A 24,901-nucleotide genomic window follows, 5' to 3' on the forward strand; every position below is an offset into this window, starting at 1 on the left:
TGACTCTGAAATGTGGTTTTGGACTGTGGGAACCACAAGTGTACAGCCCAAACGGCATTTCTTACATCACTGCGAGGATGGGCACATGCAGGTGTGGTTGCCAGCCACGCAGAGAGTAAAGCCCTTGGTTATTGTTTAAATAACAAAAATGATCTGCTATAAAATAAATAAAAAGCCCTATATGGATGTAAGCAAATTCCTTCACCTGGATTGCAGGGAGATCAAAGAGCAGCAAAGGACAAAGGCCCTCTTTCCTGCCAGGTTGCTTTGCCTTGCTGCTCGGCTCGCCCTGTGACTTCACGTTACAGGAGGGAGTTGTCTCTCCGGCAGCGAGAGCTGGCTGTTTTTCCACCGGCTGTAATCACAGGTCAGAGTGGTTTCAGGCGCGTAGCACAAAGCAGTTTCCGGCATTAATAATGCATTGTCAGGGCTGGTAGGCTCAGCAGATGAATGCTGCAGGTCCTGGAGGTGCTGAGGAGGGTGATGAGAGCACGGATGCAAAAGGCTCCTCAGACACACGAGATAATGCCTATTTGCCTCACCAGTTAAACACCGCGTTTGTCTCTGAACCTGACCTCGTTAATCGGGTTCAGAAACCCCACGGTGCTGCCGTCCTGACCAGGCTGGCTGCCCTGGATGTCAGGCTCTTCCGTGTAAGTGAGGAGAAAATAGCCGTAAGCCAGTTGTGGTCGGGCACAGCAGTCGCAGAGGCCTCCACACGCGGCGTGAAGCTGCTTCCTGCCCGCTGCGGCCCTGCCTCGCGCGGCAGCTCGAGTGCTCCGGGTGCTGCAGGGAGGAAGGGGGATCTCTTGCTCTCCAGAACGACTCGGGGGAGAGCCGCACCGCAGCCCGTGCTGCCGGCCGGGCCCTCCGGCCCTCTCCGGAGCTGGCAGCAGAGGCACCTGATGTCCAAGCACGGTCTCCAGAGAAAAAAAAATAACAAAGAATTTGGCTACACGTAACTTGAAGGACACCCAAGGATGATTTGAATGAGCTCTAACGCTGCTTGCGTGCCCTCAGAGTGGCCTTCCAGGTTCTCCTCCTCCTCCTCGAGTCGCTGCCCCGCTGAGGGGCCGGGAGCTGGGAGCTGCGCCCTGCTCGAGCCCCCGGCGCGTGGTGCTGCGGCTTTCCTCGGTGCACCCCCGCTGATGGACCTTGTTCTTCGTTTGCAGCTCTTAATTCTTGTGTAATAGAACAAATATTGGATGTTGAAGTGGCCCTCTACAAGAGGCCTAGCTCTTTTACAGCCTTCTCATTTCTACATCTCTGTGTTCTGCAAGGACAGCTAATTCTGATTGTCCCTGTTTACCAAAGTGGGGCAAGTGACGCTCCTTGTGCCATGTCAAAGCGGGTCACGGCCAGAGGAGAGCACCAGCCTGCCCTTCAGCTGCCTCCTGCCCTCCCTCCAGCTACCCTGCCTCCACGTTTCTATCAGAAAAGCCCTGCATGGCCAACCACGCTGGAATTAGTTCTCCTTTTAAATGAACCATTCTAAAAAATTCATGAATCAAGATTGGAAGGCTTATTTTTCAGAAGAAGCCTCCCCTGCAGGAGGTGCAGGCCCTGATGCAAAAAAACCTCGATCCTCTCAGCATCCTGCAGCCGGCAAACTGCACGAATAACAGATAACAAAAACCCACCCGGGCCCGGGGTGAGCAGCCCCAGCGCTGTGCCGGCCCCCGCCCCGCACAGTCCCGCAGCGAGTGTGCAGAGCCGAGCGGGGCAGCGCCCACCACACTGGCTGCAGAGGACTGGCAGGCTTTTTCCCCACAATCAATAGCTGACTCGCGACTGTAATGCATGCACGAAAGTCTATCAAGTTTCTTCCTTTATGTAATGCTCAGCATTTTCTCTGCACCTTGGTATCTAGAAAAACTATTAGATACCTAATGCACCTCGCTACAGCAAGCAGCAATGCACCGGGGAATTCACGGAGGAACTCTGACATCGTTATCTTGGTAATCATGCTGCCGTGTTTCTTTGCTGTTCTGCAAAAACTAGGGCAGATAAGAGGCAGCCTTTCTAAGTTTTGGCTGGCTTTTCTGAGGTTATAGCCCTTTTACAACACGTTGCCAATGGAGAATGTTTGACTTAAATACAACTTTTTCCAGATTGCCCTAGAAAATATCATAGGCTCCTAATCTGTTTCTCTTTTGTTTTGAGTCTTAAAATGCTTTTTCTGATAAAGGATGCTATCATAAGAAAAAAAAAAATCCTCCAGAATTCATCTTGCCTAAGGGGTGAAGAAAAGCATGTAGTGGTTTGTTTTCATAGGAAAATCAGTCTTTGTTCAGAGGATGAATCAAACATGCAGAGACTTTGGCTTGGATGAGTTAATGGCGCATTTAGCAATAGTTTTATAACATGTGCATGATTTCTAATGAGCTACATTGCAAGAGGTGTCCAAAACTGTGATTTGCAAAAGTAGAACTGTATTTGGTGAGGAAGGTCTGCTTCGGTATCGGTACCGCCTACAGCCAGAAACTCGCTCCCTGGTCACAAGGGCTTGCACACGACTTCCAAGCAGGTATATACAGTACAAAGCATTGGCTGCCCTGGAAAAACTCCTGCATTTGCCTCAGGAGTGCTTCCCCCAGTATTTGCCAGTTGCTGTGTGGCTACGTAGGGGCTGGGTCAGCGCATCCAGCGCTGCGGCTGGCGTGGAGGGGCTCAGCTGGCTCCGTGGCACCACGTGAGATGTATTCCCAACTGGAAAACATCCTTTCTGCCCTCCTCTGTTCAAAACAGTCCTACTGTGAATGTAATACTTTTTCCACAGCTCTAGTAAATACAATAATAGGTCGCACATCCAAACCAGCTGCTCATTTATTTTTTTCAATTGCCTCTGAAAAATGCTTGTAATTAGGAAAAATCTATAACAAGAAGCACAAACAAATCGAAGTCTGTCATTAGCCAGAATGAGTCTGCTCTCTGCCTTAGCTATGGTTTTATTAAATTAGAATAATGAAGCAGAAGCTATACAAAGAAAAGCAAGCACTTTGGAAAGGTCTGAAAATATCTAGCCATCAGTTTAGAAAACACACTTTCAAAATTAAACTTGAAGTTGTAAGCGTTTTAGCTTGTGCTGTTCTGAAACCTCCTTCCATAAGGCCACGGCAACCATGAAGTCCATATGAAGAAACACCACGTGAAAGGCAAACAGAAGTACGTCTTCTGGCACGGCCTGCGTTTAAACCAGGGATGTCGAAGCTGCAGGGGAGGAAGGCGAGAGCCCAAGAAGCCACCCCCGGACAGAGGAAAGGGGCGAGCAGCCCCTGGAGTCTCAGTGCGTGAGGGGCGCCGTGACCCGCTTCCCTGCCGCGGTTTCTGTGTATTTCTCTGTTCCAACGATCGCTTTCTCACATCCCTTTCTTTTAATAACTACCATATGGTATTTTCTCACTTTCAAAACCAAAACAAAAATGACCTTGCCGTTACGAGCTTCCCGAGCTGGCTGTGCCCCCGGCAAACCACCCCTTTCCCTGTCCCGCCACGTTCAGCTGCCGGTTTTCGCGCCCTGCATTTTGGCTGGGGCAGCCTCGCTCCTGGCCGCGGGGCTGGGGCTCTGCAGAGAAATCCTGGGCTGTATGAATGCGCTGAAAAATGTCCCTGCTGGAAAACCACGTCTGGTACAGGCGCACCTGGCACCCAGCGCCTGGGACAGCCGTGCTCGCGGGAGGAAGCTCCCGAAAGGAACGGCTGCTTGTTGCTTCAGCCCCAGCCACAAGAAAAACCCCAAACCAGGATAATTGAATATTCATCTTCTATGAACTCTATTAATTCTAGGCCTCATGTTCTGAAGAGCAAAATAGCTGCCGTAATTTCATTTCAAAATCTGAAGTAAATAACCACGAGCCTGTCATTTTTTTCTGTGCTTTATTTTCACTGAAAGGAAGTTCATCTGCCTGCCTGGTTTCATTATGAAATGATCGGTGCAACCGCTAGAAGAACTTTTATTTATTTTTACATTTCTGACAAAAGCCTATTAACCCTAAGTGCCACAGCGAACACTGCCAACGATTCTTTGTCCCGATTTTAAACATCCTTTTAAAACCCAGCACTAATTTAAACAAGATAATATAAATTAAATTGTGTGATTTGGTGCACTTTAGTGTTCGCCTCTTCAAAGGCTCTGCCATTTTTTAAACAAGCCCCTAGGAGATGCACTTTAATATTAATCACTGCTAAAAAAAAAAATCATTAAAAAAAAAATAATTTTTTATGCACTGGAGGAGAGCACACCAGTGAAATTAAGTTCAAACAAGTAAATTTGGGAAGTGGCACGCAGGATGCCCGCAGTAGTGGGGCAGGTTGGCAGGGGCTCAGGAAAACAGGGGGGGCACCGAGGGTTGAGGTCCTGGCAGCGGCTGGGGGGGCCCTCGGCAGCCCCGCGGTGCTCGGGTGCTGGGGCGGCCGCACCGACCGCCTCCCCCTCGTGCGTGCCGTCACCCCCAGGCCGCGCTCGCCCCCCGTGCGCTCAGCGGGGGTCGGCAGCTGGGAGCTGCCACTCGCAGCTGGGAGCCGTCAGGAGTAGTCGTGGTGCTTTCTACTTGCCTTGCTGGACTCAGGAAGTCTTGGCATCCGGCTTTTTTCTCCCCACCCGTTGCCTTCTCAGCAATGTTTACCACAGACAACATTGAAGAAAACTCGTCAAAGAAAAGTGGCCAGGTTTCAAATCCTTTTGGGGGCCTTCTGGGGATCTGCATCACCTGAGCACGAATCCCTTTGGCTTCAGCCCTGAAGATGCTGCTCGTGCAAGACACGGAGGGATGCAGGGAACACAGCCGCCCGTTCTCTGCTGCGGCACCGGGGCTGGAGGCCAGCAGCCGGAGGGGCCGTGTGGTGCCGCCGTGCCCAGCCCCTCCGGCAGGCAGCCCCGCAGCCCCGGGACACCCCCAGGACCGCAGCACCGTGCTTACCGGTCATCGGTTACCACATCAGGCCTTCACACCTCGTATTTGGCCAAGGACTGAGGTTTAAACTGTCTCGGCCTCCAGGAGCACCAACGTCTTCGTGCTATGCTGCAGTTTTCTTCCTGTTGAGCAGAGTGCAGCAGGTGCTGCGGCACCGACCACCCGTCGGGTATCCCCACACACAGACCGTGTCAGATGGCCACGCTCACACAGGCGCTGCCAGATCAGCTTCTGCCACAGCGCAGTGTAAACTGCCCTGACAAATCCTTCACTCTGCTAGCAAGCAGGAGCTGCTGCGTTACTGAGCAAATACATTTGCAGCTCTAATTCCCGGCTCCGTCCAGCTGATCACGCCGGTGCGCTCTGGCTCGTCAGCACGCTCCGGCCGCTCGCCCGCCCAGCCACGCCGACAGCCGAGCTGTGCAGGGGGAATCCATTAAATGCTGGGCCTGGAAATAGCTCACCCAGATAACTCGCACAGCAAGCTAGCCACCCCAGCACAGACGTGTCGCCTCGCCTTTCGAGAGAGGCTGCAAATCGATGGGTTTCCTCCCGCCCTGCCCTTCTGGTTGCCTCCCAAGGTCTGCCCGCAGAGCAGGGCGGCGGGCCCACGGAGGAACGCTCCTGACCCCCGTCCTGCTGCGCGGCGTCTTGGCAGCAGGGAACAGTGACACTAGCGAGCACTTTGGGCTGCCAACCCCAGTCTCTGTGCTCATGATCTGGGGCAGGATAGTATTGCTGGGGAAGCCCTGCCCGTGTGGTGCCAGGCTGTGCTCCTGGCGAGGGGACGGGCACACGGCACTCAGCGCTGGCCCAGCCTGGGGAGGGGCAGGGGGTCTCGGCCACCCACCCCATGCAGGCTGCTGCAGAGCGAGGCAGCGATGGATTCACCCCCGGCCCACGGGGCCCTAGGGCTGGCGGGGAGGAGGGAGCTGGCAGGGATGTGGCCGGGGGAGCGCCCTGCTCCTTCCACAGCACCTGGGCTTCCCGGGCCCTGTTCCACCCCGGATGAGGCTTATCTCTCTCGTCACCTCTATCTCGCCACCCCTACCTCATCACCTCTATCTCATCACCCTTTTCTCCTCACCCCTATCTCCTCACCTCTATCTCCTCCATCTCGTCACTCTCAGCAGGACTGCTGAGTGTCCTGGCAGCACGGCTCACCAGCACGGTGTCGGAGGCAGAGGAGCCACCGCTCCCCAGCCTGCGCTGCTCGTCAGACGGCCTGCCCCCGTCTAGCACACCGTGCTGCTGCACGGCTCTCTGCACGGCTCTCTGCATTGCTCCAGGCAGCAGCAGTGAAGCGCTGCCGGCAGGGCTGAAAGCACAGAGGCTCCCGCGGGGCAGCAGAAGGCGACAGCCCCATGCCGTGCCTGAGAAGGCTTCCCCACACCCAGGGCATCCTCACCGCAGCCCCCGCGGGACCGGGAACCCCGGGGCAATGGGGCCGGGGGCTCCTGTTGCTGCGGGACTTTGCAAGTCGCGAGATTTCTGGGACAGGCTGCCAGCCACGTGTTCGCAGGCTTTTCTAGAACTGTGGCCAGTAATTAGACCAGGCAGTTTACATAGAATTAGTCCTGTTCAGTTAACCACAAAATTATGACTTCAGAGATTCGATCTCATTATTTGGCCAGTCAGCTTGGCAAGATGATCGCTATTCTCTCATTACACTACAAAAGCACTGAGCCTTTGCCCTGGCTGCTATTTTCTCTGCTGCAACCAGGAGCAGGGGGATTTGGCACGGATCCTGCAGCAGGTTCTTTAGCCAAACACATGAAGCCTCATTAGCACCTGTAACAGGCAGGTATTTATTTCCATTAAGGCAGCTGGGGGTGCCTTCCTGCCAGGCACAGCACAAGCACACCGGGAGACAGCGTCCCGCTCGGCTGCGCAGAGAGCTCCTCTTGCCGCCTGGCATCTACTTGACTCCGTCTGCCAAAAGCCACGAGCGAGGCCGGCCCCAGGGCTCGGGACACCCGGTGTACTGGGGACGGGGCTGGGACACGGCTGCCGTGGAAGGGGCAGAAGGTGCTGGAAGGGGCTGCAGAAGGCCCGCTGTGCAGGGCCCTGACCCCGACCCCCAGCACCGTCAGGCTGTAGGAAAATGGCATCATTTTTCCTCCCCCATATACTGGTGAAAGGGCTCAGGTGTGGGGCAGCTCCGTGTGCTGAAGCCATGCTGACCCCCCCAGTTTAACCCCACATGTGTGCTGTGCCGGCCAGCAGCGCCCCCAGCCCCGAGCCGGGCACCCCAGCACCACCCATCGGGCACTGCAGAGTTGTCCTCTGCCTCCCATCCCTGTCACAAGCCCGTCCTTCAGCCAGCACTCACATCTCCACAGCTTCCAGCACCCCCAAAAGCCCTACATGCCCCAAGCCCCACTGAACTGAACTCACTTTATTTTTGCTAAATAAGAACCAGCTCAGTGCCTGTACCGCTTGCCCACGGTGTCCGGACTCAGCGTCCCGCGTGCAGGCAGGCTGCCAGCGTGGAGGATGCAGCCCACGAGGGGAAACTGGGGACGCGGGGTGTGGTGGTGGGGGCAGAGCCTCACCCGGCTGCGGCCGGGGCACGGGGCACGGGGCACGGCTGCAGCGTGAGCACCGGCTGGTGTCAGGCTGTGCACCGGCACCGTGCCGACCTACCGCCACTGTGGTTGCTTTATATAGACCTCTCTCTGTCTCCCACTGCCATTTTTTCTTCCTTTTCAGTGAATCAGGCTGCAGGAATTGTTTTCCCCGTCTTTGTCACCGTGACTCTCCTCGCTTGGAGAGAAAAGCAGCCGGCAGCAACGCCCAGGCTGTCTCAGCGAAGGAGCGATCACCAGGAATAGTTCGCTGTTCTTCCCTCCTCTAGGCACTGCTGATTCAGGCCACCACTTGAAACCCGCGGCAGCACGGCAGCGGCAGGGCTGCACACCAAGGTGCCCTACAAGGCTGAAGCAGTTCGCGTTTACTGCTCGGTCACATCCCGATCGCTTCCTGTAAAACCACGCAGTTGTGGGGAGCAGACCTCTCATTTTCTCAATGTTCACCACTGTGTCACACCAAGACTTGGCAAAAATTGTGACGCTGTGTGCTGATACAGTTTCTTAAGGGTCACGGGTACAGGAAGAAAGAGGCGAGCAGGTGGGTGCAGACTGGGGGCACAGTCCAAGTCCCCCCAGCTCCAGAAGCAGCCGAGCCCTCGCTGCCCCGTCCCTAGCACAGGCACGAGGGCAGGAGTGTCCTGGGAGCAGCAGGACGGGGACAGGGCGTGCTGGGGGCAGCCCAGGGCCCCGCAGGCTGGGGGTGCTGCTGCTGCCGGCCCCCAGCCCTCTCCTGAGGCCCCTGCAGCAAACGGCGCCGTGAGCCTGCCCCGGTGCGGCACAGACCCCGCCGTGGCCCTGGGAGGGTGGGTTGTCTGCCCGCACCCATCCGCCTTTGTTCTTGGCTTTATCATGTTAGGAATCAAAGTGGCTGATAGAAACGCTCACAGAGAGTTTTTTGCCTTTCTACGTACAGGCTCATTATGTTTTTAAGTCAGGGCTGATCTTCCCCCCATTAAATACGAGACATTAAAATCAATCATTAATAACTCTAAAAGGTTTGAGCAACAACAAACATACTCGTGTTTGAACACTAACAGAGGTATTTTTCCTTGATGACAGATTCTTTAGATAAATTCTAGAGATTATAAAACAGATTCTGTATTTCCAACTATTTTTCTCCAGTATATTTTTAGAATAGGCTCCTGAAATAAGCTTCTGAAGCTCCAATTTTGAAAGCCAAAGGTTAATCCCTTAAGAGCTCAATAAACACTCATTACGGGGAAGGAAAGCATTAGCGGGTGCAGGCAGGCAGGAGGGGACGAGCCTGCAGCAGGCAGCGGCTGCTGGCACTGCTGGCCATCGGCGGGCTGCAGCACGGCCGGGGGGAGCTGAGCTGCTCTTCGGGGGGAGAAAAGAGCCCCAAACTCACCAGGGGGGAAGGGAAGTCTGTTTGGTTTGCCTGAACCACCTCAGGGGAGCAGCTCACGGTTTGGACAACTCAGAGCCTCATTTATCTCCATCTCCTGGGCTCTCCATGGCCAACACCAGTTTCCTCTCCCCGGGCATCTCCCGAGCAAGGGGACAGCTCCTGCAATAAAGGCACAGCGGGCAGGAGGAGCGTGGAGCAAGGTGCTGCAGCTGCGTGAGGAGGGCAGAGGGGCACGCTGCCTGCTGGGCGGGCAGGGGGACGGACGTGCCCTGGGAACCGGCCCGCGAAGCGCGGGGAAGGGGATGCTCTGATGGGCTCAGATGAACCAGGTGCCACGAGACAGACCTGCTCGCAGGGTGCTGAGCGGGGCAAGGCTCCGCGCAGGGACCGCGCTCACGGCCTCTGCTCTGACACCAGCTCTTCGTTTCCTGATGGAGACGGGAAACCTGTCTGTTCTCACCCAGAACACCTCAGAATAGCTTGTTATTCGTGATTCTTATGTTTTTTCTACAGTCAACATGCCTACCATTTTTTAGTGACTCAGGTGGAAGCCAGGTGAGTGTATTTGTAGGCGGGATTTAAACAAGGGAGCTGGGGGCTTGGTGACAGAAAAGCCCCCGCAGCCACCACTTCCTACCGCAACTGCGGTGCTCCAGCTTTTGTAGCTTAATCCGAAGCTGTGGCTTCAGCGACTGTACATGAAATTAGAAATGGCCTTAGTAATGATTGCCAGGGAATTCATCACCAGCAAGCCCTGAGTTTCTGTGATTCTGTGGTTCTGAGTTGGCATTTCTTTTCCCTGATGCGCAGGAGGGGCAGGCTGAGCCCTTCCAGGCCATTAGAGGCGACTGCGACCCACACAGCTGGGGACAAAGGAGCCGGGTGGCCGTGTCGGAGGAGCAGCGCTCGGAGAAGGAGGCTGCAGCGGCTGCGAGAGGTGGAGAATGGCAGGATAACGAGAACGGCAACAATAGCTGGAGGAGGGATGAAAGAGGGCTTGCCAGCCGAGGCGTCGGAGCAGATTTACTGCTCAGGGTGCTCGGGTCCTGATCAGCTTCAAACCTGTCACGAGAGAGTCCAAAAAGAGAGACTTCTAACACTTAGTTTGAACTCCTGACACTTCTTTGTCATTACCATGCTTTCACATATTCCCAAAATAAAATGAAATAGCATTTCATTTTAATGGCATCAAGAAGGCTAAAAATGCCCGAATTCCATGATGCAGCAGCACTGAGCCGAATAATTTAGTTTCCATTTCCATGACTGCTATTTTTGAGGCCCTTCCTTCCCCAGGTTAAGCCCTTTGGACAAGAGCATGAGGGGTGCAGGAAGGAGCCTGCAGGGGGCCCCGCTCCCGGGGGAGCCTCCCTCTCTCTAGATCGACTAATTTAGAACTGATCAGGAAAGAAAACGTGGGCACAAAATAAAAAAAAAGCTGGTGGATGAAAGCTCAGAAGGGCTTCGTTGCCTAATTTTCACACCAGCAGCAAGAGTTCACCTGCGCTTCTTTTAAATTGCTGTTGTTGCTCCCTCCCATCCATAGACAATGCACTAGATTTTCACCAACCATATTATTATTAGTCTCTGATTTTTCAGTCTTAGCTTTTACAAAATTCTTCCAGATCAGCTTCAAAATCTTCTTTCCGGTGTTTCATACCCAGTGGGAAAGTTTGGCATCTGAAAATTTCTTCTGATTTTAGTACTCCTATAATTTTAATGTTGATAAAAATTATTTTAATCAAATAAATGACCTGATCCAAATACCATATAGAAATGTCAAGAAACAATTTTGCCTACATTTAAATGGGTTTATAAGGAAATACTAAAAGGGAAACTTGACTGAAAATCCAATATTATCATATTTTCTAACATCTGCTAAACATTAGCAGATGATGTTTACCATTGCCTCGATTTGCCAGCGACGCAATTACAGGTATTTGCTAAATAATGTTTGCCTCCCTCTGTTCCGGAGCTGGTACCGGTGCCTTGTTGTACCCTTAACACACACACACCTCCGGCAGGCAGAGCAGAGCTGAAAGTTGCTCGGGGGTAAGAGGTGAGGACATGTACAAAAGCTAGCTCCGGACAACCAGAGCCAGTTCTCGCAGCAGAGCCAGGGTGGGAGGTGCAGGGGCTCGGCTGCAGCAGCAGCATGGCTGCGGGGGTGCACGGCGCTCTGGGGGAGCCAGCGGAGCCGAGCAGGGCTGGAAGGAGGCAGCAGGCGCCCAAGGGACCCTGCTGCCCCCCCGGGCTGCCCCTGCAGCGGGGACACCCGCCCTCGTGCCCCACCGGGACACGCTCGCAGGGCGCTTCGTGCAGCACCTCAGAGCGAGTGCCACGTTCATTCCCCTCAGCACGTGAGGTAGCAAGTACTTAATTCAAATACTTAATTTTGTGATCTTCACTGTTTCCTGCCTGTTTGTCTTACGGCCATTTGAGAAAACTGCGTAATGCGAGTGTTTACGCACTATTAAACCTCAGTAGAATTGTCTCTCTTGGCTGGTAGCTGAACAAAAGATCTTTTCTATTGAGAATAGTAATTTCAATTTAAAATGGCAATATAGGAAGCAGACAAGATGCTCCCTGCTGTAATTAGAACAAGTTCTCCAGCACACTTTGTTATCTTTAGACTCCGGAAGTGTAGCAGTTCAACTAGGACTAATAAGTCACTTCCACTAACTCCATTTATTGCCGGGCTGGAATCGCAGGGGTATCGCAGCAGCAGTGCTGAACGGAAACTATTTGCATTTTCTGAAATACAGAAGGCACTCCAGCGCGGCAGTTTAGTTGTTTTTTTTTGTTTATAATATTAAGAAGGTTTAGTTGGCTTATAACGTTACTAAAGGCGATGAGGGAGAAGAAAAGACATATAATTCATCTGTGTGGGAATATATGAAAGTCATATTGGGTGTCTGTTGAGCCTTATGATAAAGCACTCTGATTTCTCTTGCTTTCCTTTCATGTCGTACCCATTATTGATTATAAAATTCTGATCTATAGATCACAGGATTATAATCTATCTATAATCTAATCATAAATATGAAATTATAATCCTTCATGCTCAACACTGTGTCATTCTGTCTTCCAAAGTTCACCCACTGTTGGGACTCTGCAGCTCCTTGGGGCTTACGTTCTGCTGTGTGCATCTCTCGCTAATTAGCCCGTGAACAGCTTTTGTTTTCAAGACAGCAAAATGTCAGTTCAGATATTAAAAATGCACACAGGCGCACACTCCTCTCGCTGGGGCGGGGGAGAGGAGCTTCCGAGCCTGAGCAGCACGCGCTGGAGTGCATCTCCTCCAGGACCCTGCGACCGCGGGATTTTGTCACCCCCTGGGTAGGGGACCGAGCCCCCGAGAGCAGCAGTAAGGACCGCGACTTCTGATCCACAGGGACAGCAAGCACGGAGGGCAGAGCAGCAGCGAAGCAGAGATGTTGGCAAAAGCACCAGCTGAGCTTCGGGAACGGCTTCTGCTGGCAGTTTCTGTGAGCGGGGCGGCAGCTCAGCTAAGGCTCGCTTTCAGCCAGCAGTGCATGTCATATCTGCAGCAGACATGCCTGAAAATCCTTATCAGCTCTTGAACTGCCATTTCCCAGGTTTCCTTTCCAAGGAAGGGCACACAAAGGCAGCCGAGGCTTGCAGAGGTGAGCAGGGCCCGTGGCCGTGCCAGGGCTCGGCTGGGGCCGCAGCAGTGCGGGGTCGGGGTCTGTGCCGCCCGCTGCCCCTGCCCCAGCTTCTCAGGGCACCTCGCTCGTGTGCTGTGTCCGGCTGGCTGCTGCCCTGCTCTGCTCAGGGGGAGCTGGGGCTGGAACCGCACCGAAGCACAGAAACCCACCGTGTCAGCCCTCCAGGGGTGGGAAAGGGAGCGCTCGGCACCTCTTGTGGGAGATCTTACAAGCCTCTCTGAAGTGAGCCTGCAAAATCCGTGACTCCAGAAATAATTAGGGTTTGAAGTACTTCAGAGATGCACACACACGGCGTTTTCAGACAGGCGCCTGGCCCACGTTGCCCGGTGTGAAGGAGCGTGCTGCGGTGGGCCAGGAGAGGCGCCGGGCTGCCCACGGCACGCGGGTCCCGCTGGTGGTGCTGTGCCAGGGCACGGAGGGACAGCCGCCACCCGCAGCGGGCACAGCCTGCTTCGCCGTGCTCCTGCTGCGCCGCGCTCACCCTGCGCTCACCGCACGCGGTGTGCACGGGCAGGGCTCCACTTCAGCGCCTGCTGCCATGGTCAGAACTGCTTTTGTCTTCAGTGCCACAGGCATGTCTGTCCTGTACACCACTTCCTTGTCAGCCTCCAGCCTTCTGCCTCAGTTGCTAATGGCCACACGTTCCTGTAGGAGGGCAGCAGGAATTGCTCACACTCAGCACAAAAGCAACTTTCCCCATACCTATCTGCTCACCCCCAAATTTTCCAAATACATTCACTCACAAGTTCAGGCCACACCTGGGCATTTTCAGCGTGTGAAGCTAGAGCTGGCAGGAAACAAGAGATGGTGTAAATAGCCATTGCTAACAGTCTGTTTTCTATGTGTTTTAAAGTATTTTTAGATAGACAAGGATGAGCTTCCCTTTTTTTGTACGAAGACGCATTTGCCTGAATCCTTTAAGCCAAAATTTCCCAAGCTCTCAGCTGTGTGCGGGCGGCCGCTCAGAAGTACAGCAGGTAAGGGGAGCCATTAACACGGAGACAAAAAATACCAACTGGCAAGCACGTCACGCACCCAGGCTGTACGTAGGGCCAGGGACGGCTCAGCCTTCGGGCAGCGCCTGCCGTGGCGGCGGGGCACACACCGTGCGTGGGGCTGCCCCCAGGCAAAGCCGCCCCCGGTGGCTGCCCCCTCAGGACTGCATTTGGCACCCGCAGCCGGGCACCACTCGGCCCCTGCCAAGGCAGCGAGGGGGGGGCTGCATCCCCAGAGGGCCTCAGGGATGGTGGGGGCTTCCTCCTCGGGCAGGGTGAGCGGGCGCTGGCAGCCCCCCGGTGCCTGTCCTCACCCGCCCCGCACGAGGGGACGTACCTGTGTGTATCCGCACGCACGTTTACCTCCGCCGCAAGAAGGCATTGCAGTGATCTTTTATGGATCTCAGTCTGAGGCTGGTTCGGGTCCATTTTTCTTACTGGCACACTGAAATATCGAAATCTGTGCCTAAGTTTTGCTAACCAAAACCAACAGGTAGCAACAGCTGGATTTATGTCCAGCCCGTTCCCTTCGCACACCCACACACTGCTATAGTTCAGCATTAATTGGGCTGACTGGGAATTTCCATTTGCTCGCTAGCGTGCTTTCTTCTCTCGTTAGGGATACATCATCCCTTTGAGTTAAATCAGCTGTTAAAAGAACAAAACATTCAGTTTAATGGAAATCAGTGGTATAAAATCCTAGATTTTGCAGAAAGTGCGTTAAGAGGCAAAGCTGGAATGAATTCAGCTTCAGCTATACCAGCTAGAAACCTATTCAGCTACAAAAGCATATGCTGGAGTTATGGAGGAAAAGGTGCTAATGTAACATGTTTTATGGTTGTGCTCCAAAATAAGAACAGATTAGTGATACAAGCAGGAAGACGCTAATTTGCTGGCTGCAGATGAAGTCATGTAACAGTATGGCTGCTGAAAAATATGCCTTTTTCTTTACTCATTTAAGAGCTTGGACCTTTAACTGTTGAAGCACTGCAGTCAGGATGTGCACACTTACACCAGTACGTGAGATTTCCACTCCCAGCACTGCCAGGCTCTGAAGGGAGGTGCCGAGACGTGGGCTGGGGATGAAGCAGGAGGGACAGCGGCTGCCCAGGGCAGCGGCAGTGTCCTCGGCAGTGCCCGCCCTCCAGACAAGCAACTGAAAAATGAGGGGGCGCTCAAGAAAACGTGAGAGGGATGAGGCCAGTATCTTGGAAAATCCTGCCCTGGCATAGAAAAGACACTGCAGATTCTCAGACCAGATTGTAAATGTGAGCTTGGAGTCTTCAGTAATGGATGAACTGAGCTGTAGCCGAGTGGTGTGAAGCATCACGACTGGTGGAGATTCCCTTTGACCTTCAGGTTATTTATATTTTATATTCTTCCTTAACATGCCTACCAGTCCTACAAGAACATCACACCAGCGGAGGTGCCACCTCTCTGCACAGCCGTGACTTCGTGCTGGAGCTGGAAACCTGGCGTCGGTGTAACCGCTGCCCTGGGTGCCCGGGCAGACCGGGACACGCGAGCACGCGCTGCTGCCTGCTCCTGATCACCCCCACGCTGGTGACTTCGTGGTTCTCAGGGTCTCGTGTGAATGAACCACGGCCCTTTTCACAGCTCTGCTCACAAGCCTTATCCAAGAGAAGACTGAGAAGTGCTTGGATCATGTCTCTAAGCACCCCACAAGAACAAATGCTGGGCTCCTTGGGGCACACCAGCACGGACACAGGGGCTGGGGGTGCAGCGGGCAGGCACCAGCAGCTGCCCCCGCCCCGGTTAGCATCGGGCAGCGCTCCGGCACTGACCTCTCGGCTCCGCCGCTTGGCTTTCCGGCGCTGCTCAGCTCACAGCAGCAAGCAGGCTGCAGATCGTGGTGCGTGTTTACTGATGCTATCAGTGCTGCTTCAGCATGACTCAAAATGTTCTCAAGACAGAATTTGAGAGCTGCCAAAAGAAGTGAGGCGTTAGCAATGGGCCTAACAAAATCGCTAATGAAATAACAATTGCAAAGCGAAAGATAAACTGAAGGACCTCTTGTGCGCTAACAGCATTGCTTTGTTTGTTCATTTTATTTTTTTTACACGATAATCCAGGTCCTTTATTCAAATAAACGCTGGTTTTGGCCATGCAGCTGATTCTCCGGGGAGCAAGATGATGTTTTTATAAACGAGCACTGTGGGCTTGGTACTGTTATACTGTGCTCCTCGCATGTCTGCTCTGTGGGCTGGGCGCTTTCTCTTGCGGCAATGCTGTGGCTGAGGAGTAATTTTTGTTAGCACTTTAAAATCCTAGAGGGCACCACTGAACAGTTTAGCAAACTGGACTTTTTTTTTTTTTTTTTTTACAATCCATGCTTTACAGGTGCTGCTGTCCTTGTCTCAGTCCCTCACTAGCTTTCCTTTCTCTTCGTATTCAATTGTATTAAAACTAAAACGCATCTTCACAGTAAATGTGCAGCTAGTGGATGAGTACAAAAAGGAAAAAATGAATATACAGGAAGAAAAGGTCTTACTATTACAAAATCTAAGAAGTTGCTTCAAAGCCGTAGTCTGCGTAACTTGGCCCCGAGTAAATGCCAAGTTGGCGACTCCATCTGCAGCCACTTGCATATTCCGACAGGGGCACAATGCGCAGCTGATTTCCCAATTAAGCTCTCTCGACAAAGTAGTTTTATAATTCAGGCAGACTCAAAAGTTTGAGACAGGAATGCATATTCATGAGGCACTAACAGCCCTCCGTCTAAGGCGCAGCTTTCAGCTGAGCGCAGGCACCGGCTCGAGGCGCCGCTCGCCGCCCGCCGGCGGAGGGCTGCAGCCGGCAGCTTGCCACCGGCCGGGCCCCCCCCGCCCGGGGGGGCTCCAAGGAGCCGCTGCCCCCCGCAGCAGCGAGCACCGGGGGCTCGGCGGGGCCGGGCCCACCCGCGATCGTGTCCCGCGTGGGTGGGCGGCGGGAGGCGTGCGGGGGGGGGGTCTGTGTGCCCGGAGGGGGGTCTGTGTGCCCCGGGGGGGGTCTGTCTGCCCCGGGGGGGGTCTGTCTGCCCCGGGGGGGGTCTGTCTGCCCCGGGGGGGGTCTGTCTGCCCCGGGGGGGCTCTGTCTGCCCCGGGGGGGGTCTGTCTGCCCCGGGGGGGCTCTGTCTGCCCCGGGGGGGTTTGTCTGCCCCGGGGGGGTCTGTCTGCCCGAGGGGAGGGTCCCCGGGCGGCCCCGGCCCCGGCAGGGCGAGGGCGGGGAGCGGCCCCCAGCGCCGCCCGGCTGCGGGCGAGGGCGGTGCGGGGGGCGGGCGGCGCGCCCCTGGGCAGAGCCGGCGCCGGGAGCCGGCCCCCCCCGGCCCCCGCCCGCCCCCGCCCGCGGCCGGCGCGGAGCCTCCCGCGGCACCGGGGCCGCGGCCGCGCTCCCCGCGGCGGCGCCACGCAGGGGCCGTCCCGCGGCACCCGGCCGCCCGCCAGCAGCCCCGGCAGCCCCGGCCCCGCCACGGGACCGGCCCGGCCATGGCAGCCGCGGGCGGGACGCCGCGCCCCGGCCGAGAGCGGAGCCGAGCGGGAGGCAGGTGGGGGCGCGGGGGGCGGCGGGGGGCGAGGGCGGCGGCTGCCCGGGGGCTGCGGGGGGGAGCGGATTGGGGCGGAGGAGCGCGGGCGGAGCGGCGGTGCCCCCGTCCCCCGGTGGCCCCCGGCGGCCCCCACCGCGGCACCGCCGCCCGGAGCTGCGCCGCGTCCCGGGGCAGCCGCCGCCGCGCTGCGGAGCTCGCTCTGCGCGTCCCGTCCCGTCCCGTCCAGCCCCGCCGTGCCGAGCCGTGCCGTGCCGTGCCGAGCCCATCCGAGCCGAGCCGAGCCGAGCCGTGCCGTGCCGAGCCGTGCCGTGCCGGGCAGGGGGCGCCCCCCGGGAGGGGCGCGGAGCCCAGCGCCCAGCCGCACGCGGGGGCTCCGGCACCGGGAGCGCTGGGAAGGCGGCCCGGCAGCCCGTGCACCCCGTCAGGCTCCCTTTGCGCTTGTGTCGCTGTCTTTCAGATGCGCCGCTGGCCCTGTAGAGACTTTGCTGCTTCACCTCAGGCTTATGTGACCCTGCTGGAAAGATCATGACCGAAGCCCTCATCTCTGCTGCTTTGAATGGAACTGAACCCAACCTGTTGTCCGGCAGCGGCTGGTCGGCGGGAAATGCCACCACCAAGTGCTCCCTGACCAAAACCGGCTTCCAGTTCTACTACCTGCCCACCGTCTACATTCTAGTCTTTATCACTGGATTTTTGGGAAACAGCGTGGCGATCTGGATGTTTGTCTTCCACATGAGGCCTTGGAGCGGCATCTCGGTTTACATGTTCAACCTGGCGTTGGCCGACTTCTTGTATGTCTTGACGCTGCCCGCCCTCATCTTCTACTACTTCAATAAAACCGACTGGATCTTCGGGGATATCATGTGCAAACTGCAGAGGTTCATTTTCCACGTGAACCTCTATGGCAGTATTTTGTTTCTAACATGCATCAGCGTGCACAGGTACACGGGTGTCGTGCACCCGCTGAAGTCGCTGGGGAGGCTGAAGAAGAAGAACGCCGTTTACATCAGCAGCCTGGTCTGGGTCATCGTGGTGGCTGTGATTTCGCCGATACTCTTCTACTCGGGAACGGGGATAAGGAGAAATAAAACCATTACGTGCTACGACACCACGACCGATGATTACCTGAGAAGTTACTTCATTTACAGCATGTGCACCACGGTGTTTATGTTCTGCATCCCGTTCATAGTGATTCTTGGCTGTTACGGACTAATTGTGAAAGCTTTGATTTACAAAGATTTGGACAACTCTCCTCTTAGGAGGAAGTCGATTTACCTGGTTATTATTGTGTTGACAGTCTTTGCTGTGTCGTATCTTCCCTTCCACGTGATGAAGACCTTAAATCTAAGAGCCAGAGTGGATTTTCAGACTCCACAAATGTGTGCCTTCAACGATAAGGTGTATGCCACTTACCAAGTGACGAGGGGTCTGGCCAGCCTCAACAGCTGCGTAGACCCCATTCTTTATTTCCTGGCAGGTGACACCTTTCGAAGGCGGCTTTCCAGGGCAACCAGGAAATCTTCCAGAAGAAGTGAACACAATGTGCAGTCCAAAAGTGAGGAAATGACTCTCAATATTTTATCAGAGTATAAGCAGAATGGAGATACGAGTTTGTGAATTAATGCAAAAGATTTGGGAACGGTTTGCAAAAATCCTCCACTTTGACAGAGTAGGGCACGATAGTGCTGCAAGTGTGCGAGGAAAATTTATCAGTCTCTCAAACTCATTTTAGATAAAGCCTCTTTTTCTGATCTTAGAAAAAACTTAAAAAAGTGGAAGAACTTTAATCTTAATGGAGAATAACATGTCAAAATTCAGCTTTCCTTCTCCTTACAACGTTCTCATTTCTTTCTGACTTGTGTCAGATAAAGTAAAATGAAGTAAATCCCCTAAAGGAAGAAAGCAATCAAAGTGCTTCTGTTTCAGTGACTTAGTCTCCCACATTCAAAGCGATCTTCATTAGCCTCCCTTTAAAAATAGGAAATAAAAGTAAGAAAGAGCAGTATCTTCTCTTCTGATGCTCAGTCCACATACCGAGCCTCGGTGCTGCCCTTTCACTCGCTTGCCATTGTAAACAAGTGTGTAAATCAAGGTCCTGGTGCGGCTGTCACACCTTTACGGTTTCATTATTTCTTCATCTACTTCTAGTGTTGATAATTATTTGGTAGTTTGGTAACGTTTATGATTCAGTCTTCGAATGCCAGCGTGTTACAAAAGATAGGCTTACCGACGTGTGTGCATGATTATGCTTTCAGTTCACGGCGGCCGCTCGTGGCAGACGCGGAACCCGCAGCAGACCGCCGCGCGGGCGGATGGGTGGCTCTGGGAGCTGGTGCGGGCACCTGCCTCGCACCCGCGGGCAGCGGTGTGCTTCGTGAGCTGCTGCTGGTGCACGGGTGGGCGCGGAGGGGCCGGCGGCCTGATCCTGCCTGGCGGGGGCCATGCGCTGCAGCCCCCGCCCTTGGCCACCGATGGTGGCGGTCGTCCTGCAGGTCTTTACGGGTAGAGCGCCGGGAACGCGTCTGCTGAGACTGGCTGTGCCTTGTAGAGGAGTGGAACTACGTTATCTGAGTTACCTGCGTTTTCTTTTGGTGCAAGAGTATTTCTGTTCCTGGCAATCTTTACAGAGAACATGAAAGTTGTTTCCCAAGAATATAACTATAAAAAACGATATATATATATGGTTCATATTATATATATGTATAAATAATTGGGAAGGAATTAATTTTTTGGTATTGTGACAAATTACTGTATTAACAAGATGTTGCAATATACTACAGACTAAATCCACCCGTTTATTGTATATCTTCTCCAAATGTGGAATAGGTCATCTAAAATTAGTCAAGCTGAAATGTTGTGTAATACAAGAGATAGTGATCAGAGCACAGATGAAACCTTACATGGGCAGTCATTCATTTCTCATATTTTTAAGAAATGTGTTTGAAAATATTGTGTGTTAAAAGCAGTATGAAGGCATGCTTTAAATGATAAATTTAGTGTACAAAATTAAGTTCTGTGTAATCCTAGGGATGATTTAAGCAGATCCTCATTCCTCCAGTCTTCATAGTAAGAGTAAAATATTTATATTTTGCTTACTAATTTTCAGTGGTTGGTAACAAACAGGAGTAGCCCTCGTTACTTTTTGACATCGTTGTAAAGCAGCTTCTGTTCAGACATACAGCTTCTTAATCTGCAAAATCCCTATTTATTGAACTTATTTATTAGAAAACTAAATGTAAAGTATGTAAAGTGTGGTTCTCCGTGTTCATATTCAGAATTGGGCATTAATGGAAAATTTAACAGCATGTTTAAATCATTGTAATACTGTGTCTTCTAACAGAACATCTTTATAATAAACTCAATTCCACGCTGACTATTCACTCTTGATATATAACCTAGAGATAAATTAAACTACTAATATATAGCCTAGAGATAAATTAAACTTCTGCTTAGGAAGCATAGCTTCTTGAAGCAATGTTAAGATCCCATTTAGCACTGTAAGATGAAAAATGGAGAGAGTGAAAAAATCCCAACCAAGGGTCAATTGCTAATTAATCCCTACTGACAAAACACTGTAGAATAGCACAGCCTATTTATATCACCAGAGAATGAGACTGATTCAGAATAAATGACTTCTTCTATTATGTGATTATTTGAGACTTCATTCAGCCGAGGCACGTCTTGTTTAGAATGGCAGATGAATTAAACAGAGGGAGCACATTAAAATATGATATGCTCTGGATCTGCTTCTCTAGGTTTAGAATTGTATTCATGTCCCAGAGTTTGGTAGTCTATTTCTCTTTTTCCTTTCACTTAGGAAATGAAATGTTCCACCAAGTCTTGTCCAAAAAAAAAATCCTAAACGCAGAAATGCAGCAGAACAAAAGCCTTGCACCCAGGTTGGTCCTTCTGTAGTTACTCACTGTCTTTTTGCAGTATGCCTCTCTAATAGGGCAAAGTTGGCTGGCTGTTACGCTGCGTATAATTCAAGTGCAACCAAATTGTACAAGCCCAGGTATCCTGGGTTTGGCATGCTGCAGGAGAAACCCACCTGTCTGCACAGACAGCCTGCTAGGGAAAATCCCCCCCGAGCTGCAAACGGCTGTACCTTCCCCGCAAACCTGGGTCTTGAGCTCCTGGGGTGGATTTTGTGTGCTCATCCTGAAGCAGCTGTAAGATCTCTCTGCTTCATCTTGCCTCACTGAAGAGAACTCAGCAATTGGCCTGGTGTGGTTACCCGGTTCGTTGCTGAGGTCTGTGCTGATATTTTATTTAACAGAGACCCTTTTTACTGCTGAGCAGCAAGGGCAGGCAGCTTCCCGCAGCATCTTCACCTCACAGAGGTGTACGGGAGCCTCCCGCCGACCCCAAGAATGATCATCAAACACAGTTTACACACACAGTTAATTTTCCTTCTTTTAGGTCCCAGGACCTGCAGAGCTAACCCCTCAAACCGCATCCTACTCCCGTGCAGCTCCCAGACGCACGCACACCGAGGTGTCGCAGCCAGCACTGAGACCAGCTGGAACTTGAGGCTGGTCCTCACAATCTCATGTAGCTCCTGCTATTTTTTTTTAAAGCACTGCTGTTTTTGATGTAGGGTAGTCAGAGCCACTGCAAAATCACACCCAATTCGTATCTCCTCCCGCCTGGCTGCTTGTTACCTGCAGAATCGCGTGCGTAGGGCTGTCCCAGCGGCGGGGAGGCTGCTCAGGCACAGGGGACACCGCTGAGACAAAAGCCAAGGCAGTGTGCTGGCTGCAGCCATTGGCTCCGGGGGATCTTGGCAAATCTGACATTAAATATTTCCCTTTTGGTACTTATCCTTACTACAGTAGTGAAAAACAATCAGTCCATGGACATCCGTTTGGTTATTTGTGATGGGTATCATCGAAGCAGCCTTTCCCTAAGCTGCTTTGCTGAACTTCCTTTCTGACCTATCTGATGTGCAAAGACTATGTAATCTCAATTACAGCCTGTGGGCTTTGGCTGGCATTGTTAATTAATTAGCAATGATGACAACGGGCTGTGTAAGTGGGAGCCAGATTCAGCTCATCAACTCACTACAAGACCACCTAAAAGCTCCACCTTCCCTCATTGTGCTGCATCAGCCTTTGACTAGCAAATGCAATCAAACATTTTGTGATCTCATGATCATGTCTTTAATCTATTTTTCCTGTGTCAATTTAGGAATCTTTTAATAAATACAAATCATTCACTGAAGATGCCAAAAGAAGTTTGAGGTAAATAGTTATTTACGAGCTTAAGACTTACCAAAGCATTCTACCATGATCCACACAGAAACAAATCGTTATTCATTGATTGTATTTTGCTTCCTACAGCTCATGGGGTTAATTTTTTTCTCATTTCTGCCCATTAACGCCCACATATTGTAATCTTTAATACAAAATGAAATCAGTATGAAACCTACACATGATCTGCTGTCAGTTCAGAGATTTTCATAACAGAACATCTAGGATTTGAAAGTCCCTTCCAACTGAACTATTCTACTCTATTCTATTCTATTCTATTCTATTCTATTCTATTCTATTCTATTCTATTCTATTCTATTCTATTCTATTCTATTCTATTCTATTCTATTCTATTCTATTCTATTCTATTCTATTCTATTCTAATTTTTTTGCTTGTTTTGAATCCACATCATATGATACAAAGTAAACTAAATCATAACGAAATCATGATCAAGAGTATCTTAACTGCCCCAGCTTTGCGCAGAGGGCACTAAATGCCCTGCCAAGCTGCCTCCCGGCCCGGTCCGTCCCGTGGTGCTGTGGCACGGAGCGATGAGAATCTGGGGGACAACTGCGGCTGCTTAAGGAGGGGATTCCACAGGCACCAGACCGCAGGCTTCCTGTTTATGTCCAAGGACAGAAATGAAGATTTGTTTTCACAGTGTCAGCCCACAGAATAAACCCTCGGTCACACTGTGTGAGCCCAGCAGAAGGGGTCATTCCAGGCTTTCCTGTGCCTGGCATCCCGCTCCCCTCCTTCCCGGCGCGCAGGGACAGGGCAGGGGGCTGCGAGGCCGAGGGTCCCCTCGCAGAGGTCTGCCCGCCGGAGCGGCCGGCTCCTCGCATGCCCCGCAGTTGCAGGGCTGAGTCCGGAGCAGGCTGAGCACAACTCGCTTGTCTTGCGAGCTCCAGTCCCTCCAGAGCCCGGGAAGGATGCATTATGCAAAGCGTCTGCTTTTCCCACTGTCAAAGGAGGAAAGCCCTACCTGACCAGCAAGGTCTGTAACAGTTAAACAGGCTGGCCCCAGGGGTGGCAGGAGGCAGCAAACCCTGCTATTCGCCTCGCCGGGATGTCTTTTTCCCTGCTACTATTTTTTGTCTCCAGATCAGGCCAGAGCAAAGATTAATAGAGTGATACGTCCTAAAACAGATATTGCTTATTCCTGTGATAAGTCTATGCACTTGTACTTGTTGGGTAGCCTTGTGAAGATTTTGAAGGAAGCTTCAGGCTGAAATTCTTTCTATTTGAATACGAAAAAGGTTTTCTGAGTTCCTGAGCAGCCGCCTGACGACCGCCAGTAGCATCTATGGGAAGCACAGCACCTACGGGTGCCCACTGCTCACCAACAGTGCGCGTACCAAGCTCACTGTCACACAGCGCTTGTGTCCCTCCTGGGCACAGCCGCCTTTGTACAGGAGGGACTCGTGGAAACACAGCAAATTGCCCAGACTGACCCAATTAACCGGCGGCTGAGGCAGAACAAGGGCCGTGGGAGAGGCCGCCACAGTCCCCCCGGCGCAGGCCGGGTCTTGTGGGCGCCGGGGCTGCAGAGGCGAAGCTGCGGGAGGCGATTCTGGGCCTGGGGCAGCTGGCGGAGACCTGCGCTGAAAGGCCTTAGCTTCAAAAAGGTAGAGCTGCTTAAACAGCGCTGTGTCACCCCACTTAAACTTGTGTTACTTCTGACTTCAAGTCCTTGGAACATAATCAGAATCTACTACTGAATATTATTTCTGGAGTCTAATTGTATTGGCACAATAATTGCAAATACTTTGGAGCCATACAACTTGTGAATTAAGGCCACTACGTATTTTGTGACTATGAATTACAGCGTGTTTCAAGGATATATGTGAAAATGTTTATTTTTCTCTCGTAGTGTGATTTCTATATTGTTAAGTTCAATTTTTGTGTAAATATTAGTGAAAATTGACTTTGCAATATCTGCAGAGACGGTGTTACTTGGTATTTCAGCTTCTCAGGTTATGTAACTGCTTTAATTAAACAGTAGTAAAAAAAATCCCCTTATTTGTATGTAATTTTAATGAATAAGAAGGTTTTGGTTTTTAATCAAGCACAGGTTTGTTTGCACGTACATTTGGTGTTAGGCATGGCTTTTGAAGTTGTAACTATTTTTAGTGACAGCAGAGCTGCAGCCGCAGAGTTACTGGCACTGTACCTAGCAACCTTCGCTGGAACAGGCACCAATAAAATTCTGAAACACTTTTCCTGCCTTTTGTGTTATTGCGGTTAATTCACATTTCTAGGTGATTCTTCAGACAGCGATACGTGCTTAAAAATAGATAACAAAAGGCTTACAAAATGCGCACATTTCAAGACCCCGCGAGGAAGTAGCCTGGCCAAGTGAAGAGCCCTCGGGTAGGCCGCGGGGTGCTGAGCTCCGTGGGCGCCCTCCCTCGCGGTGGGACAGGGGCACCGAGCGCGGCTCTGCCCGAGGCCTGGGGCTGCCTCCCGTCCCCGCCAGGCCCCGCCGTCATTTCCAGTCTGGCCGGGGCGAAACCAGTTCCAGCGCCCTGTCCCTGCCCTCCCCGCCCT

At 52.6% G+C, this 24,901-nt stretch overlaps 1 protein-coding gene and 1 long non-coding RNA gene across 4 annotated transcripts in view; one reads left to right on the forward strand and one right to left on the reverse strand.

The window, feature by feature from the left end:
- Positions 1 to 16,478, reverse strand: part of LOC308199913 — a 30,008-nt gene extending 13,530 nt beyond the window's left edge. The window contains exon 1 of the long non-coding RNA XR_013955089.1: positions 206 to 16,478. This is a non-coding gene — a long non-coding RNA (uncharacterized lncRNA). The remainder of the gene's footprint in view (positions 1 to 205) is intronic.
- Positions 16,479 to 16,897: 419 nt separating this feature from the next.
- On the forward strand, positions 16,898 to 24,571 carry P2RY1 (purinergic receptor P2Y1). 3 transcript variants are annotated; one of them, XR_013955087.1, is made up of 3 exons: positions 16,898 to 17,098; positions 17,556 to 20,997; positions 21,521 to 24,571. XR_013955087.1 is itself a non-coding variant. In XM_080604766.1 (2 exons), the coding sequence occupies exon 2, from the start codon at positions 17,624 to 17,626 to the stop codon at positions 18,713 to 18,715; it is 1,092 nt and encodes a 363-aa protein (XP_080460892.1). In that variant the 5' UTR covers positions 16,898 to 17,098; positions 17,556 to 17,623; the 3' UTR covers positions 18,716 to 24,571. The 3 variants fall into 3 exon arrangements, 2 of the variants coding, with proteins under 2 accessions (XP_080460892.1, XP_080460893.1); XM_080604766.1 differs by having other exon boundaries at positions 17,556 to 24,571; XM_080604767.1 differs by having other exon boundaries at positions 16,916 to 17,094; positions 17,556 to 24,571.
- Positions 24,572 to 24,901: the final 330 nt, after the last annotated feature.

The sequence above is a fragment of the Anser brachyrhynchus genome, assembly GCF_964034855.1.
Source record: "Anser brachyrhynchus genome assembly, chromosome: 9".
Classification (NCBI taxonomy): domain Eukaryota; kingdom Metazoa; phylum Chordata; class Aves; order Anseriformes; family Anatidae; genus Anser; species Anser brachyrhynchus.